The sequence below is a fragment of the Aethalodelphis obliquidens genome, unplaced genomic scaffold (genome assembly GCF_003676395.1).
Source record: "Aethalodelphis obliquidens isolate GAN/ISIS:26980383/991018 unplaced genomic scaffold, ASM367639v1 scaffold5, whole genome shotgun sequence".
In the NCBI taxonomy this organism is placed as follows: Eukaryota; Metazoa; Chordata; class Mammalia; order Artiodactyla; family Delphinidae; genus Aethalodelphis; species Aethalodelphis obliquidens.
Genome location: NW_020837949.1, coordinates 71,776,626 through 71,796,124, shown reverse-complemented (window position 1 = coordinate 71,796,124; position 19,499 = coordinate 71,776,626). Strand labels below are relative to the sequence as shown.

At 35.5% G+C, this 19,499-nt stretch overlaps 1 protein-coding gene across 2 annotated transcripts in view; it reads left to right on the top strand.

The window, feature by feature from the left end:
* Positions 1-10,242, top strand: part of TMEM196 (transmembrane protein 196) — a 51,800-nt gene extending 41,558 nt beyond the window's left edge. For both annotated transcript variants that reach the window (XM_027102643.1, XM_027102642.1), the window contains exons 3-4: positions 3,186-3,440; positions 7,476-10,242. In XM_027102643.1, coding sequence (XP_026958444.1) covers positions 3,186-3,440; positions 7,476-7,535 — 315 coding nt within the window. In that variant the 3' untranslated portion in view covers positions 7,536-10,242. The remainder of the gene's footprint in view (positions 1-3,185; positions 3,441-7,475) is intronic.
* Positions 10,243-19,499: the final 9,257 nt, after the last annotated feature.

Below are 19,499 nucleotides of genomic sequence, written 5' to 3'. Positions count from 1 at the left end.
TCCGTTTTCTAATCACAGTTTTCTTTGTGAGAATACCTATTGCGACAAAAAGGGTGAAGCCCCCATTGCTTTAGATATGTGAGATGTAATTTTTAAAAATTACATTAAGGGAAACCTTTGGATAAAAGTTTTTTTGGAGGCTTGTAATTTGCATTTGTGATTCTCCCATCACTCTTTACTATGGTTTGCTTTCTTTCTACGCTTTTCCTCTAGCAAAACTCTTCATGGCCATATAGTAACAATTTCTTGGAACATGGATGAAAGAAAAGGAAAGGAATAAAGGAGAGAAGGAACAAAAGAAGGAAAGAAAGGGGGAGGGAGGGAGGGGAAGTAATGAAAAGGGAGGGAGAGGAGAGGGAGAAAGGAGGAAGGGCGAGGGGTGGGCCGGGGAGGGGAGACATCTAAGTCAGTCTGGGCTGCTGTAACAAGGTACCATAGACTGGGTGGCTTACAAACAACAGAAATTTATTTCTCACAGTTCCGGAGGCTGGAAGTCCCAGATCAGAGTGCCAGCATAGTTGGATTCTAATAAGACTCTCTTCTGGGTTGCAAATCTCTGGCTGTGTTCTCACGTGGCAAAAGAGGGAAGCGGGCTCTCTAGAATCCCTTATAAAAACAGGGACCCCGTTCATGAGGGCTCCACTCTCATGACCTAATTAATTATCTCCCAAAGGTTCTGCTTCCAGATACTATAATATTGGGGATTAGGCTTCAAATATGAATTTTGGAGGGACACAAACATTCAGTTCATAGAAGAAGGGAAGGGAAGGGATTTTTTTAAAGGCCACTAGCGTCTTTTCTGTTTTCCTAATTCTCTTGTAAGTTATAAAAAAAAAATTATAAGATCTAAGCTTTTTAGAAACTACCATCCACTTTATCCTCCTGTACCATCTGAGGTTCCCATAGATGACATTAACTGTCTAAGATTCTCTACCCTTTAATCAAATTGTGTGAAAATTTCTCCACTCCAAATAACTCTAAAGTCTAGAATCTCTAGTCTGGTAAGATTTAACAATAGTATATGGTTATAAACTTGGTACAGATTTTAACGTTTTAATTCCTGAGTGAGAATGTTCTGTCTGCACATGTTAATGAAGTGTCATGCCTTTAAGGAATTAATGGCAATAACATCAGGAGAGATAGTGTTTTCCTGTAATAGTCTATTAAATTTGTTATTTATTTTATTAATTAACAGTAATTCATTATTTGAAGGCTAGAGTGTAATATCTTTCCATATTTTCTGGGAATGAGTAAACACCAAAATATATTTCCAAGAAACAGCATGTCATTTGAATATACTTTAGAAGGAAATATAACTGATTGATTCTATTTGACATTGGGAGCTACAATTTCCCACTTGGGGTGATTCGTTGATTTGGTAATTGACATTCAATGCTATATTTCATCAACCATTAGAAGATTATACTCATCCATCACTGGGTTTTCAGTTTTGGTGATAAGTACAGAAAGACAGACACAATCAGGAATGCTGAATTAAGTTAGAGAAAGAAAACAAACTACCTGTAGTTCATTCTGCCCATTGTTCTATTTCATACATCCATGGCCTTACCCTTTGCTGGGAACTACATGCACTTAGCCTAGATGAACTGTTGTCAAGGAGGCCTTATCTGAAACCCCTGGTTGGGCTACATTCCCCTGCTCCGTACTCCAAGGGCTACCTTTCATCCTTCTTTCTTAATATTTGCCATAATATGTTGGAACGTTGGATCTTCTCTCACACAAGGCTGCGGTGTTCTCAAGGGGAATAACTATGAGCTGTTCTTTTTTTTGTAATGACAACTGCTGCCTCACTCATGGCCTAACAGATGCTAGGTGCTCATTAAGTGTTTGCTAAAGTCAACTAACTGTCAACAGAAAATAATACCTAATAAAGTAAAATTAAATGCTAAAGTAAGTTATATAGCTGTTTTGCCCTGTGGACTTACGCCAAAGGAGATCAGTCAAGTCCAGGAATGCTTTCTGAGGAAGTTAGGACTAGATTTGTGTCAGTCTTCCATCTAGGGAACCAAGAAAGAAGCAAAATAATTTCCAGGAAATGAAAATATTATTGAAATTGGAATGAACAAGCTATACTGAGGGACAAGGGAGGTGATTAGAGTAGAGACAGTGTTCCAGAGAAAAATGGAAATAGGGTTGAATAATTAAATTAGTATCACACTATAAAGTATCATCAAAGCTCATGGGAGAATTTAGACTAGATACAAATACAGACTAAAATTATTAAAGCTATTGGAATATTAAATTAAATTTATTAAACACTTACTGCACAAAAGGCATTGTGTTGTGCTTGGTTCTGCCAGAGATCCTATGATATTTAGGTTGAATAAAAACCCCTAGCTCAAAAAAAAAAAAACAAAAAAAAACCCTAGCTCTATTAACAGAGACCCAGATCAAGGGAAGAGTAGGATCAAAAGCAAAGCTACATCCTGCGTTTCTCCATAGCAGTCAACCAAACAGTGATTTTGGACTATCTATTGTGTGGTGTCACAGAGTAACAAAAGATTTGTAACATAAAGCACCAGTTCATAGAGGGTCCCTAAACTATCTCTTGGGAAAATAGATACTAAAACAATAAAATTCTTATAAATGAAAATAAAAAGGAGTTAACTAAATTCCCTAAGCTCACACAGCTAGAGAAATACGGGGAGGTTTGAAGCTCATTGGAACTAATGACATTTCAGGGAGAAGACATTTAAATATTGGGGGGCGGGGGTGGGAATTAACAGAGAAACCGTAATTTGAGTCAAAAAATCTGGATTCATTCTTAAATTTGAGTGTTAACTGCTCATCATTCATTTTCCAAATGTATATCACCTCTCAGAGGATAGCTTGGTAGGTTAATTGAAATGCATAGTAGCACACAATAGATATTAAATATTATTTAAATCTGAATCTACCTAGAAGATAAATTTTGCTTACTTCAGAGTTTTCATAAGATGTATCCCTGGCCTTTATATAGTCAACTATTAATTCCTGAAACACTGTGGTCTACTCCCTCTCCATTGAGTCAGAGTGCAGGGAATCTTGGTGAAAAGAGAGCCCCTGTCCTCTAAGAAGCACCAAAAGCACCTTCTCTTTATTGTAACTCAGCCATCCTTGACGTGCAGCAGGTCGGTGCAGTGTGTTCCAGTCAGCTTTAACTCCCCCTCTCTTTTTCGTATCAGATGATCCTCTTTTCTGCCTGCTGCATCTGTGGACTCATTGGGGGCATCTTGAATTTTCAGTTCCTTCGGGCAGTGACAAAGAAGACCTCTTCCCTCTATCCCCTGCATCTCGCGTCCATGTCTCTTGCGTGCATTGGGATCGGGGGCTGCACCCTCTCTTCGTGGCTCACTTGTCGACTAGCCAGCTATGAACAGAGGAGGATGTTCTCAGAGAGGGAGCATTCTCTGCATCACTCTCATGAAATGGCTGAGAAAGTGAGTTTTGTACCTCTACCTCTCATTGCTGTCACATGAAGACTGCAGTCAAATCTAGGTGAATCAACTTGCAGCTTTAGATGAGAATTTGAGGAATTGGATTTTATAAATATTTGGCCCTATTGGACTAAGAATAGGAATTTAAAATTATTTTTTCCCTGTAATTCTGGGCACACTTATTTTTGACATAATTTTCTCTATCTATATAAAAACACAGCTCCTAAAATAGAACTAATAAAATATTGAATGTCTTATAAATATAGATTTTTAACGTATTGTACTTAGGAAAAACATAAACTAAAAACACTCTCAACTCAATAATATCAGTTTTAGAAATCCGATGGCTTCTCCTTTCTAACTCACCCCTTGTGCTTGTAAGTAGATGCATTTGATTATGTAAATTAGATTTTCACGCATAAAGGGGCCTTTTAATAAGGCAACAAAAAGCCTGCCTATCAGTGCAGATATTACAATACACATAAAGCTTCATTTAATTCTCATCTAAGCTTCATGCATATTTGGGTAGCTTTGCCTGTATTTTAAATAATGTTCCTTGCATAATTGTTTCATGATACCCATTCAAACAAGAAGTTACATTTATTGCATCAAAGGACAAATGATATAGTGAGCTGTCTGTGTTTCTTCTACATTTTGCCCATATTTCTTGATTCAGCTCCTGCTACTGGATCTGTTAAGGAAAAGATAAAACATTTGTAAAATAAACTCACTAAGATAATGGCCACATCACATTTTACTTGATATCATGGAAATAAAATTGCGTAACAACAGAATAGAGAAAGAGTAGCACGAGTTACAATTGCATACTTCTTTATAATGTGATTTTGAGAAAAAATATTCTGTAGTTCATGTGTTTCCCTTTCATATACAATTTATACACTCAAATAAGGAGAGTAGATGCTCTTAAATTGTTCCCAGAAAGCAATTTTAAACAGATCTACATGTATCCTTCAAAAAAGAATTAATAGTCCAAATAGCAGGACTGGTAATTTAAAGAAATGGATTGTTAAAAATAGGTTATCATTATATATTTGGATAATGGCTGTTTTGTGCTCTATTTTTATATTAGTGTGATTTAGGTTTCTGTGTCTATGCTTGTGCAATATTTATTGTATGATTGTTATATTTATATTAGAGATTGAGGGCTATTGAAATAACCGACTTGCCCAGCTGCCCGGTGGTGCCCCCGACACCAGAGTTACCTACAAGGTACGCTGATTTCTAGGGAGTTACCATGTTGTAATGTCACTGCAGGAAGCACTGCCTCTTCTAGGAAGCCATGATGTCAGCAGATCAGTCTGGACTGATGCTGTGATATTGTTCCTCAAAGTATTGCTTTTGTGAGAACTACTTTGAGGACCTGATATAAACCAACATGGCAAAGTCTTGCAGCTTGAAAGTTGGTTGAGTATTTAAAATATTCAGCCTGCCTGTGAGCATCCAAACACATTTCTGCTTGGATGATTTGTGACTCCTTTATTCTCTGCTACATCATGATTCTGACTCGATATCATCATTCACAGACCAGAGTTTTGTTTTTAATAATACATGTGTCTGATAAAGGCAAACTTTGTATTGCTCTCATGCTAAAGCTGCATGAGTAGATAACTTAAGTTTGACACTAATACAGTAAAAATTCTGTATAAAAGCTTTCTTCTTATAAACCTATCTGATATGATACATTTCAAATTTATTTCCCATATTTTATACTTCTGAAAATAAATAGTCACCATTCTTGCTTTGGTTAAAAAATATAATAAGAAATACAGGGAGTCACACAGATATTATGGCCCAATTGCAGAAAGTATATCCACTTGCAAACAGTCACAGTTGGTCCTGCCCAAATTTAAAGTATAATCTTTTGCTAAATTGGACATGCCTATCTGCAAATAAACTGAAGATACTTGACCACTTAAAAACTAATTTTCACTGTTTTTTCCTACCAGTGATTTTTCTGTGTCCATATTAGGGTGACTTTAGTTAAGAAAATTCTTTCTTTTGGTAAGGTTTTTAAAAACTGGATTTTTTTCTTAATCCCACAATAAAAGTTTATACCTTAATTTTTTATGATTATTTTTAAGCTACTTTTTGAATGCAGAGTTATTTTAGGAGAAGTAAAGGCATCTATGAATCTTCTATAAATTCCTTAGAAAATTGTTTTTGTCCTACTAGAAGGAATAGAAATAGATGGATGAGTAAATTTTATTAAAGATCATTTTGGAGAGATCATTTCTATTTTTCTTGCCACCAGTAGTGAGTTTTTAAATGAACCTCAAATCAGGTATCTTATCAATAAACTTACCCTCAGCCGAATAACCCCAATGTATTATCGGACCTAATTTCACAGTATATATCTAGCAGAGACAGCCTCTCAGTTATAGTGAACCATTGCCAGACCTCAGAGGCTGGCTATTGGCGCCCAAAGAACTTCTCCACTTTTTCTCAGAGCTTTTACCCTAAACTGGTATGAGATTTTAGGCCTTAGGTAATTCCTCAGCACCTTATTAGGGTAGGCATAGTGGATACCCACATACAACACTACCCTTATGGCCTGGAAGGGGCAAGGCACTTGGCATGGAGAGATGGGTCTTGATGTGAGAAGAGGAAGAGTCTTCTTTGCATATTGTCTTCTTCCTCAGCATTTTCTTGACGGTAGCTCTACCCCGTGTTCTAAAAGACACCAAAGTTTTCAAAAGCAAAGTTCCAAAATCAGACCAATTCCTACCTTCCAGTCCCTCACTGATTCTCCTAAGCAACTTTCAAAACCACCAAATCCAAGAAGTAAGCATCTGTATTTTACTCCATCTCCTATATTGAGTTTTCAAAGAGAAGATACTAAAAATGAGGCATGTGATATCTTTTCATTTCTGAAATAAAGATTTGGAAGAATTTCTAAACTTTACAGAAGCAAACACATTACTTTTTACTTTTAATTCACCCAAACAGAAAGTAGATATACCTGATAGGCTTAAGATCATTGAGAAAATAATTTATTTCAATTGGAGTTCTCTTTACAGCTCTTTTGCAAATAGGCTTGTTCAAGTGGGGAAAGATGTTTTCATCTATTTTTAGATAGTTTTGCCTAAATATTATTTATAATATGGTGCACTAACCATTATAAATGTGAATGGGCCTCACATGTCCTCATTACCTTTTATTGTGTAGGGAAGAGTTTAACGTTTAACAAAACGTATGAATTCAAAGCATCTGAATTTTTCTTAAATTAACATATTTTCTAAAATTGCAAGTGAAACTTTTTATGTAAGTTCATTCTTGATATCGAAATTTCTGTTGCCTTCCCATGTAGTTTTCCTTATTAACTACTTAGTAATTGATCTCTTAAAAAACATGTTAAGAGCTTTTTTTCTAATTTTTATTTTTTAAATTTATTTTGTGTGTGGTTTTTTTTTTTTAACATCTTTATTGGAGTATAATTGCTTTACAATGGTGTGTTAGTTTCAGCTTTTACAGTTTGTTTTTTACTGTATGAGTGAAGTGTTGTGAAAAGCAATCTGTCCTACTATGAATTATTAGTGATCTTCAGTTACAGATAGGCAATCCCCTGGTGGACATTTTTCAGTTCTTCACGAAAAGCCCACACATTTTTCTATAGAGCAAAGGTAACCCCTAGAATCTGTTGGCATTTTGTTGACATGCTCAACAGAGGAACCTATACATTGAAAAAGTTAAGTATTTAACCATCTTCTTTCTAGGTGAGGTCTTTCCAAAACAGAGTTGAGGGCCGAGAGGGGAGACTAAGGGGGCTGGGGAGAGATTGAACTGTTGCTGTGGGTAGAAGACTTTGGTCTAACAGACTGTCACTTCAGTGTTTCATGGGTTCCAAAATTCCATGAAATTTCATTTCCTCAAATTCAGCAACAGCACTAATCCTTGTCCTTCCCCAAAAGTCAGCAAGTTTTTCAATGGCTTGAAATTTCTGTTTTGTAAACCCATTAATCAAATTAATGCCTTACTCTGAAAGTGAATTTTAATTAATTCATGTTATTTTCCTAACAGGAAATGACAGACAACATGAGCAATGGAGGACCACAGCTGATATTTAATGGAAGAGTATAATCAATATTTTAAAGAACTGAACATTTTTTAAGATTTTCACGAGGCAAAGAAATACCAAAGGACTAGGAGATAAGTTAAAACAGTTCTTGCATTTGCTGTTATCTCTCCTGAGTACTTACTAAAATTATTCTTCCTCAGTTTTGCCTCACTTTACTTCTTCAGCTTTTTTTTTACTGGTGAAAAACTTTCCAGAAATGTTCTAGTACAGTAATTTCAACCAACTTTCCAGATTGTTCTAAAAAAGACTTTTCAGGAAGAAAAAAAAAAGGAATAGATAAAATAGAAAGATTCATATTCTACACAAACACTATTTGACTAGCATGAGTGTTAGATTTGTAATGACATATTTCATATAAGTAATTAAAAAGTGCAAATATCAAGAAATAATAATTTATTGATGTCTTTGTTCTGAAAGACGATGGCTTCAAAGAATGCCACAATTTAAAACCTCAGCAATGCCTTGTTATAAAATCATTGTAATTATTTTCAATTTGTGAATGAACTATATTTCATAATTTATTTGTAAATTACAAAAAAAAAAACACCCTAAAACATAAAAAAGAGGTTTTTTTAGAGAGACAATATTAATCTGTATGATATTTTTGCATTTTTCCACAGAGTGAAAAGTTATAAATGAATATGTTTTGATTATACTGTGTAAATTGATGGGCATGTTCATGAATGAGCCTAAGAATAAAATAAAGTATGTGTGTGTGTATGTGTGTGTATATATACTGTAAATATAGAAAATATATATAGGACATATTTATAGCATTCATGAATGTAAATAAGTAGTAGAAAGGAAATTGTGGTGGTGTGGGGATATTGTCAAGATTCTATTCCCACAGAAATGGGAGAGCAATTGTTCAAGGCTTTTCTATGCCCACAAAGTCACATTTAATTTCTACTAAATTTTTTCAGTTTTATTTCTTTATTATGTCTGCTGTATGTAAATATCATTGTGGCTGATATTATGGAGTTAAGTGATCTGAATAGTGGAGTATCAAGATAGATTGCTTAATTATTTGGCCATTTTACTATTATGATATTTATGTAAGAACAATTATTAATATTGATTTATAAGCATAACAATTTTAATTCAGATACTTTCACTTTTATAAATATAGACAGAATGACTTGCAATTATTCATGTTATTTATATTTCAAACACTTTACAGCTCAATTAAATTATATAAAAGGACAGATGATGTATTCCCAAAAGATGCAGGTACAATTAGCTTTGTTAGAATTTAATTTAGGTTTTTTGGTTTTGTTTTACAATTCACATGGAAAAATACAGACCATTTTTTAAGAATGCCTAAATCCAAAGAACCTGAAAGAGTTCTCTGTAGAAGGAAATTAAAAGATAGGCTTATATTTACACAGCTAAATTCAACCCTCTCTTCCATAACGGAATGTTAAAATAGTAATCTGTGACACTACATACAGGCGAGAAAATAGCTTGGTCTTTGAAAATATTTGTGAGAATATAACTTGTGGCAACAGATAAAGAAAGTATATATTTTCAAATATATAACTCATTGTATTGTACACTTTTATTATTCCGCAAAGCTAATCAGTTTTCAGGTCATTTTTTATGAGTTACTTACTGAACGATAGGTAAATTAGCACCTTTAATATCCAGTATGAGAACATGTTATAATTTAGAAGCAAAATATAGGTTTTAGTTGTGCTAACAAAATGAAAATAATGCCAGTTAATGGAAATCTGAAGGTCTTTTAGTTTTATAACAACTTGATCATCACCTACCCTATTTAAATCAGCTTATAAAAAATCTGGTTGTATATGTTCAAAAGAAATGACGGGACTGTGGTTGTCTGGTGGTGTTTTTTAAGTCTCCCAACTCGTATGAATAACTTCACTAGCCAGCAGATTTACAGAAGTGGCCCACAAATGCAGCCTCAAATAATAAATCAACTTCACTTCTGTTTATTTGATGCCATAAATAGGCATGATCTTTGTCACTGAAAATCTATACTATATAATGCAGGTATTTTGTGTGTATATGGTTCTCCTGATTTTATGCAAGGATGTAGTTTTGTACTGAAAGAATAACCACTGACTCTAATTTTAGGTGGCATTTCTTTGTAGACATGTTTGTACAATACAGTTATAATACATCGGTAAGATGTTTTAATTTCTTTTGAAATGTTATATAAAATCACCCATTAAAGGACAAAAGTAGGCATATCACTGCTTAGACATAGAGTTAAGAAGAGATGCCATCATCACAGTTATTCCAGTAGTCTACAGTGTATTTAACCAAGTATAGATGTATCTTTAATGTAATTATTTTAACTCAGTAGTTTCAGGACTCAGTTATTTAGAGTGATTTATTTGGGATATGTAGTGATTCTTTTTGAGATAAGTAGGGGAAGTTAGGAAGACATTGTTCAAGTACTTAAAAATTTAATTTTCATAAAACATTGAACTATGAACTAGAATATTTTAAGTGACCACATTACAGTTTTAGCATGAGTCCACACTTGGGAAAAAGTAATGTGATACTAAATTAGAAAAAAATATGTGAAACTAATGTGGTGGTGTGCTGTAGAGACTAGCTACAGGAAGGTGCAGTAATTATAAGTATAAAACAATAAAAGTGGACTCTGCCTGAAAAATTTTCAACATATGTGTGTGTGTCTCTACACATACATATATATAATATGAACTGCTTAGAAGTGGGACATAGTATGATGACTCTATTGATATGTCTATATAATAAATGGTGTGTTTTGAAACTACATATGGTGTGAGCTTTCTTTCCATCACGATACAAAAAATAATTTCCCCAATAACTTGATGAATAGATGTGCAGTTCTGAGATTGGCAGGGGACAGGATGCTGTGAATGAGGAGAGGACATGGGATTAAGAAAGGGCATTTACTCTTTCCTGTTTGAGCAAATGGGAAAGATTAAAGTACGCTCTAATGTAGACAGGAAGTGGTTGAAGACACAGGATAAAATGAGCATGATAAAAGAAGGTGAGATCCCTAAAGAGGCAGGAGGAAATAGGTTAGAGATCATAGGAGACAGAATTAACTAGAGATAGGAGATCTCACAAATGAAATCTTTACTTGAAATATTTAGAGAACTCTGCTGACCTATTTGGATTTGTCAGATTGGTTGCTACTGGCATTTAGGGTGGACGGTAATTCATTGTGCAGACTGTACTATGCATTTCAGGCCATTAAGCATCTCTGGCCCCCACCCACTAAATGCCAGGAGGACATTTCAGTTGTGACAATAAAAAACTATCCAACAAATTTGCACTTATATCTTTGGTAGGGAAGTTTTGCCCCCGAATTTAGAACCACTGAGGAAAACCCTTGAACATGATCCAGAGCAACCAATGTTAGGGCTGCCCACAAGTGTAAATGTGAATTGCTCAGGGTCATAAGTTCACTGTTCTAAGGTCTAACTATATTATCTGATACAGTCGTCACAATCCTATCCACATGTGATTATTTAAATTTAAACATAAATTAATTAAAACAAAATCAAATATTCAGTTTCTCAGTTGAGCTAGTCACGGTCCAAGTGCTGAACAGCCACATGTGGGCCACAGGTATAGAATATTTTTCATCATCTCAGAAAGTCCTATTGGACAATGCTAGTCAAAAGCACATCGAAGAGAATGGTTCGTCACCCTCAGTACTTATAAAACTTCTTCCACAGTCAGCCAATTATCATTAGAACAGAATGTGTGAAAAGAGTTGGTAAACACTCCATGGAATTTGAAGTTGATGAACCAGTTAAATCCAAGGACTGAATGAAACTAGCAAAAATACAGTGTAGGTCAGACACGTAGTAAAGTTAAGTTGCATTAGAGATTTCATGTTTAAAAACAAAATCTGTTCATGCAAAGATTCCACTAAATTATTAAATATTTTATGTTTGACAGATAAAGTGAGATGTATAACTCCTATTTTCGAAGAAATTTATTCAGCTTATCACCATGTGTCAATGGAAAATTCTGCATTTCTTGGGCTTGAGAAGGTGAGAACAGTATGCTGCCCTCTACTTTCTTCATTGACTTAGCTTGAAAGTGGCATGTTTAGAACTACATTTTCAAAAATTATTTAGCAAATACATTTCAGAAACTTAGAGCATCTTAAGTACCATTTGGTTAGAACACCGTTTCCAAGTAAAGTTTCAGAACTTGGCATCACTTCACTCTTTTCTCCCTTAAATCATTTTTCTGGAAACATATGTAATATTTCTTACTCAAAGTATATGACAGCCAAGAAGTGCAATTATTCCAAGTCCATAAATCACACGTCATCAGTTACTCACAGCAGAGGACACCAATTCAGAAATTGCTGGAATGTGGATGCCTAGTAAAGTTATACAAAAGGATTTTTTAAAACTCTTCGTCGTGTCAGGAAAATTATCTACTGAATACAAAATCTTTTACTAGGAATGTATTTCCCAAGAAATATATGGTGAAAAGTCAAATTCTAGATCTAAAAAAATTTATTTCACTATTTTAACAGTTCAGTATTATCTACATCAATTAACTATAGGCAGATCTAGGAGCATCTTCACTTTCCTTCACATTAGCTAAAGACTACTGATTTCAAAGCTTTTCCTGCCTTAACATCCAAAGGCTGTGCTTCTTTAGCCACACAAGGCATCGCAAGCCTTACCCCCAAAGCCAAAATGTACTGTGTTACTGAAAATTGCTAGAGAGACTCTAGGAGCTTCACAGAAAAACCTAAAATCTTGTCAAATTTGCATTGTCTTTTATTGACTACAGTGATCGCTCCTTGTTATTAATCAATCAGGATATTGGTCCCTACCTACTCACTAAGGCAGGGGACCTCAAACGTCATTCCACAACCTCTGGGGCTGAGGCTAGAAGAAATCCCTTGGGCCCTCCAAGCTTACTGCCCAGGCAAGAAAGCCACAGCCCTTTGCGGGTGGCTATACAAGCCAACACTGTCCTTCACTCTGTCCCTTACTCTGAATCAGCAAGGAAAGAGGTAACACTCAACCTTATTCACATAAACGGACTTGAAGGGCCCTATGCTGCTAGATGTCCACTGCCCCATTACTATCCGCAGAGTCTTTCAAGATTTGGACATATCTGTCTTTTCTGTCTTCTAAGTGTATTAATACTTTTACATCAATATCTAAGCAAAATACAATAAAGGCTCTGTGTCCTTTATAATAAAACAAATTGCAGGAAAGAATATCAAGTTTTCAAGTCATGATAGAGAGGCAATATCAGCCTATTTCCATCTGTCAGCAAAACCTATGGTGGTGTAGCAGGTAAAAGACAACCATTTATTAAGTGCTATTATAATGTACATTGTCTATAAATGTGACTATTCCTCTGTCACATTAATAGCATTTATTTTATTTGAAATAAAGAAAAGGTGGCAAGACATCAGTATTTCACCCGAAAGGTGAGGTCATTTCTGGCTGTAACCGTGACTTTTAAAGTCATTCAACCAAATCATGCAACCTATATACAATTAGGTCTAAAACACAAACCACAACTCCACTGCATATGAAGCACTCCCCTTGATTTGTTCTGCTTCTTCTGATTTCAGATCCAAAATCTGCTCTGTGGTGCTACCTTGATTTTGGTTTCTGGCCCCGAACTTGAACCTGAGACTTTATCTCTCTGGTTGTCCGTCTTTGACTGCCACAGCCATGTGCTTCACTCTAAGCAAACAGGACTTCAGCAGCATTAGTTGCCTGGCAAACAGGCATGTGCTCAAATCGAAAACAGGAATTCAAAGGAAGGATCTCAGGTGACTAAAGGGAAAGCTTGAGCTCTTGAATGTAAAAAGGCTGAAAAATCTAGGTGGTCATTGGAGACAGCCAGGGAGCTGTAAGCCAGAAACCAAGGCAAGATCATTTTTCCTTTTTTTTTTTCTTTTAAATTGGGGTATAATTGCTTTACAATGTTGTGTTAGTTTCTACTGTACAGCAGAGTTATATGTATATCCCCTCCCTCTTGGACCTCCCTCCCACCCCACCCCCATCCCATCCATCGAGGTCACCACAGAGCACCAAGCTGAGCTCCCTGCGCTATACAGCAAGTTCCCACCAGCTATCTGTTTTACACATGGCGGTGCACATATGTCAGTCCCAATCTCCCAATTCATCCTATCCCCCGTCCACCTCCACCCCCGTGTCCACATGTCCGTTCTCTGCATCTGTGTCTCTATTCCTGCCCTGCAAATAGGTTCATCTGTACTATTTTTCTAGATTCCACATATATGCGTTAATATAGAATATTTATTTTTCTCTTTCTGACCTCACTCTGTATGACAGATTCTAGGTCCATCCACGTCTCTACAAATGACCCAATTTCATTCTTTTTATGGCTGAGTAATATTCCACTGTACATATGTACTACATCTTCTCTATCCATTCATCTGTCGATGGACATTTAGGTTGCTTCCATGTCCTGGCTATTGTAAATAGTGCTTCAGTGAACATTGGGGTACATGTGTCTTTGGGCTTCATAAGGGGATTGGACCAGTAAGCTATAAAGAAAACTAATTTTTTAATGAACAAAATTCTGCTTTTATATGTTAGAACTGTTCATTTCTTGTAGTATCTGTCTTTTTCTTCTTTTAAATCTCTAGTTTAGCCTACTCACCTGCACCAAAAAACATCAGATGAAGAGGTTTTATTCAAGCAGAGATAACACTGTCAGTAAGTATCATTCTAAAGCTGGTACGGTGCATGACAGCAGGAATCACACTAAGAAATGTCATGGGAAAGTGAGACACAAGGGGATAGAGTTGCTTTCATTTAGTCATTGGTCCTCCTCACCCAGAAATACCCATTTCAGTGTGAATTTCGGAGTTCCAGAGTTTTATTTGACTGATCAATGTGCCTTTTATGTAGTGTCTTCCCTTGTAAATTCTGCACACTGTTGCATTCTTTCACAAGTGAGAAAGTCCATTTTGCCACTGGATAAAGATAAATTCATTACTGCAATCATTTCCGAAGCATAAAAGTATTAAGAGCATCTTGTAGCCATAAGAGGAAGCGGAGAATATGATCTATTAGTATGCATTCTGTGTAATTACTTGAGAGTAAATTCTAGGTCAAAATGCACCATGTCTAAACTCCATGTTTATCTGCTTTCCACTCTCAAACTTTCCATACCACGTTCTTTGGAATATATTTAATGTCAAAGATCTGCGAGTTCACACCTACACGAACTCTGCAGCCAGCAAGTGGTTTATTAAACTACAGCTTTAAAGTAATATTCAAAAAACAGAAAAGGAAACAGTGTTCTCTTTTTGTTCTGCAGTGAGCTAAAGACAGATGGAAGTAGATGAGAATTTCCATAGACACCCCTGCAAGCACCATGTTTAATTTTATTGGCCAGATTCCTCGGATTTGAAAACCTTGAAAGAGGGGTGTTGAAACTCTGTTGCAGAGATATCTACTTGAGAAGAATATAGGGCCTTAGGAAAAATACTGGCCCTAGTTTTCATCAAAGGACAGGGAGTTATATAAAGATGGCACCAAATCCTCAGAAAGTAACCCAACCCTTCTGATACCTTCTTAACCTCTTTCCAACCATCACCAGTGCATACAGCTACACGTGTACACCCACATACACAAACACACACCCCAAATGAAATTTATTATTTAAGCCAATCCTTTTCACCTAGAATCTTTCATCCAAAAGGACTGTGAAGTTGCCTTCCTGGTAATGACTGATAGATACCTAGGTAGATACGTGCAACCTCAGGTGGGTGAAGCTAAACCATGGATATGATTTTATGATTTTATCTAAGTCCATATTTTAAAGTTCAGGTTTAAACAAATACACACACACACACGTATATATACATGTAGAGAGAGAAAGAGAGAGAACTCTAACGCACACATTCCTAGGTAATAGAACATCTGAACTATGGCCAGGAGATAAAATCTAAGCATAAAGATCAGGATGTTTCAACACTATTATATCTGGTTACCACAGAAGTCAGACACAAATAATTACCTATCTAGGGAGTGAAAATACAATGAATACTTAAGATTTTTGCCCTTGTTATTACCCTCATAAGCACCTAATGTGATTTACCAATAGTCTATTTATTAAAACTGTGTGAAAACTGTATTTATATATTAAAGATGAGAAAAAAGGTTGCCTCTATACTGAAGAAGTTGAGTAAACACTGACTCTTCATGGGAACTGTCAATTTATGTATCCTTTGAGAAATTTTGAATTAATAAAAATATTAAAATAGTAAGATAATTGAAACATAGCAGTGTTTAAGATAAAATTATCACATTAGATAAACAATTTTTGTACACTTTCTCTTTTTTACAAATGGAAGTGTGTCCGGGTGTATTTGTTGTTAATTTAAAATGGCTGTGCCTCTTATTTCAGTGACAGAAGAATTGCAGGAGGATCTGACTATGCCTTAGAGAAAACAGAACATATACGTGTGTTAATACAATAAGAATAACACATATTTTGTAAAGGACTGTTTTCTTTCATGAAGATTGTTCTCTACTCCTTGGAAATAATCCTATTTTGACTTAGTTTGAATTTGTTTCAATAGATAGGTTGTAATGCAAAATTTACCATAATGTTATCCCTTTCAGTATAATGCAAAGGGGAACGTAAACTGAAGTTCTTCTTTCAGTATAAGAAATGCATGGAAATTAGGTAATGGCTTCTACCCTTCTGAGTCAATGTAAATTGGGTACTATTTTATGTTCCTTATTTTAAAGACTTTATTGTGTTTGAACACTAAACCATATGAAAGAAGTAATTAACTACATTGTTGATTATCACTATTTACATCAGTTATACCTGAACAGAAATAATAAATTCAGAGCCTCTCTTCTGTATTTCAAGCCTCTTTACAGCCCCTGGTTCTCAGACTTCAGCGGGTGTCATAATCACCTAGAGCACTTGGTAAAATGTATTGTTGGGCTCCATCCCAGAGGTGTGATTTAGTAAGCCTGGGTGGGGCCTAAGAATCTGCACTTCTAACTACTTCCCAGGTGATGCAGCTGTTGCTGGTCCAGGGACCTGACTTTGAGGACCACCAATAAAATATAACCTCATTAAAGCAGTCAGGTCTTAACTTATAGACAGATACATTTGAATAATTTCATTTCTATGTATTTTCAGCAATAGCTATAGCTTGCAAAATATAAAGTCTATTACATCCAATAAAATGTAATGCAGTGTGCTTATTTCTTTTTCTTCAGTGCAAGCACGGTGTACATCTGTTAGTTCAACAATCTAAGAAGCCAGTAGGAAGGGCTTTCAGAGTCAAAACTTGATCCTATGTCCTTTATTGAAGGATTATAGGTAAAAAAAAAAAAAAAACCAAAAAAAAAAAAACAGCTGTCAATAAATAGTTGCCTTGGTTTTTGCCATTCCTACAGTAGTTTGTGCTAAAGCAAAACTTTATAAATATAAAGCTCATGTTTGCCATCTGCTGACACATTTGTGAATTACAAGTAGTCTGCATGGTTGGTATATATTGTGTTCAGATTTTTGTGTTTTGTTTCATCATTTCCAAAACCCATCAGGTAAATTTTATACATGTATTTTCCCCAAAAGCACTGTATTTCACAATTTATTGAACAACTAAGATACAACTCTTTCCCAAACTGAACACATTTATTTCAAACAGCTAGTTTGTATTGAAGCTATTTTAATTTTTCCTACTGACAAATGAAATTGCAAATTTGTCAGTAGGAAATTGTAAAATCTTCAATAACGGGAATCCTTTTGCTGATTTTCTGATTTTTTATTTTTAGTATAAAACAATGCACACTCAATATAATATGAAAATTCGCTCAAAGGGAAAAAAGCCACAAACCAACCCACCCTCAAGAGATAACTAATATTAATACATGGCATTTATATATCCATATTCTTTTCTAATCACATAAGTGTGCATATTTCCTGGCAAAATCAAAGCATACAGCTCAAATTACTTTGTAATTTATTTTGGCCAAACCACCAATTATTGTGTATTTATATTGCTCCAGGGATTCTTTGATTGAAAGAAATAGAAACAGACTAACATAATACAGTGTATGTGTGTGCATGTTGGGGAGGGAAGGATCAGTGGTTAAAAAAAAAGTATAGCAAGTTAAAGGAACACTTTTCTCTCTTTCTTTGGGGTCAGTGGACATGAGGTCAAAGTCATCTCTAACCTCTTCTCTTCTTGAAAAAAGGGGGATTTTCCTAGCACAGACTTGCCTTTGGCTTGACAGGGCTTTTCATGAGACAGGGACCATCGTTGCCTGACTTCCTATTACACTTTGATCAAATTTTAGAGAAAAAGGAAATGGTGCAGACTGAATATAGGTCACAATGAAATAAACTTTGTGTATGTGTGTGGGATGGGAGATAGGTAGGAGGGATCTCATTGTACTTCTGTTTTCTTCCCTGGAGTGGTAGGTGGAATAGGTTAATTTGGGAAAGTCACTCCATAATGTTGAACATTTACATGCAGGCTGAATCACCCTTTCACTCTTTGAAATCATGCAGAGTGTGAATAGTGGCTAACAATCAAACCAGATTTAAAAGATTAAAAAGTAGAAAACAATTCTCAAAATCAAACAAGCAAATTGCCTTTGAACATCCAAAGAGTTACCTTACAAAACTACTTCATATTTTAAATTTGTGTATAATCATTACTGGAGTAATTGATTTCAGGTAAGTTTTGTTTTGACTGAATTGTCCTGATGTCCAGCTTGTTTTTTACTAAATTGTGTTTGGACTAATTGTTTTCATTCATGTTTTATCATCTGCAGACAGCCTAGATGCATCTTGACTCCAAGGAGAGGTTTTGATTTAATTGGTCTGGAGTGCCCTCTAGGCATCAGGAGAAGTTAAAGCTCCTCAGGGGATTTTGATGTTCAGCCAAGTTTGAGAACACTGAACAAAGGGGTCCAGCACAGGACCGCTGCAGGGCTTTGCAACAAAATCAAGGTAAAGTCTGTTACGTTTCCCATTTATGGACTTAACATGTTCACCATTGGGCTTTGGGAGCGGTTTCTTCCAATTCTCTTGCTAAATTTGAAGTCAATTAAAGAATACTAAAGAAGATGCTTTTTACTTATTTGAACCTTTTATCATCTCTGTAGTAGGCAGGGCAAGTATTATTATCCCTATTTTACAAGTGGAAAACAGGTATAGAGAGAGTTTTTTCACAGTACCTAGGGGACGTGGGAGGGTGTTAGTACTCATACCACTAATTGATATACATTTCTCTTGGCACTTATGCAGTCTAATACATGTTACATGTTTATGTCTAGATACTACTTCCTAACTTAGACTCAAAGCTCTTTATCACCTGTTATTGTATTCATTCATTTAAGATGCATTGTGTTGACAAAAAATTTAATCAATTGTTGATCTAAGCAAGAAATGGAAAATTTTATTCGAGCCAGCCTGAGGTTTATAACCTAGGAGATGGCTTTTCAGAAAGCTTTGAGAACTGTTCTGCCCGTTAGATGGCAAAGCACACTTATACACATTTTTGAGACAAAGCGTTATACATCACATGAGGCATCAGCAGATTATACAGTCCAGATAGGCACTTAACAAAGTGAGTAGTGATCATCATGACCCCTTACAGGATGAAGAAGGAAGGTTATCTCCTAAGGAGGTCTGCAAATGCACAATACACACTAACGGGGAGGGAGGAGGCCCAAATCAGCAGAGAAAATTCTTACATTTAAATTTTTCTTGTCTTGTCATAAAATGTGAATTTTATTTCATCTTTATTTTATTTTTGAGTCATATGGGGGTTGCAGTGGTGAACTAGACTGATATCATGGTCCCAGCCTTAGTGACCTTGGAGTTTAGGTAAGGAAGGGGGGGAGGGGAGACAAACAGGCAATTAACATAAAATTAATATAAAACCAGTGTTTGATGGTGGTAATTTACAAAGATGGGGGAACTACCTTATCATTAGGTGGGGA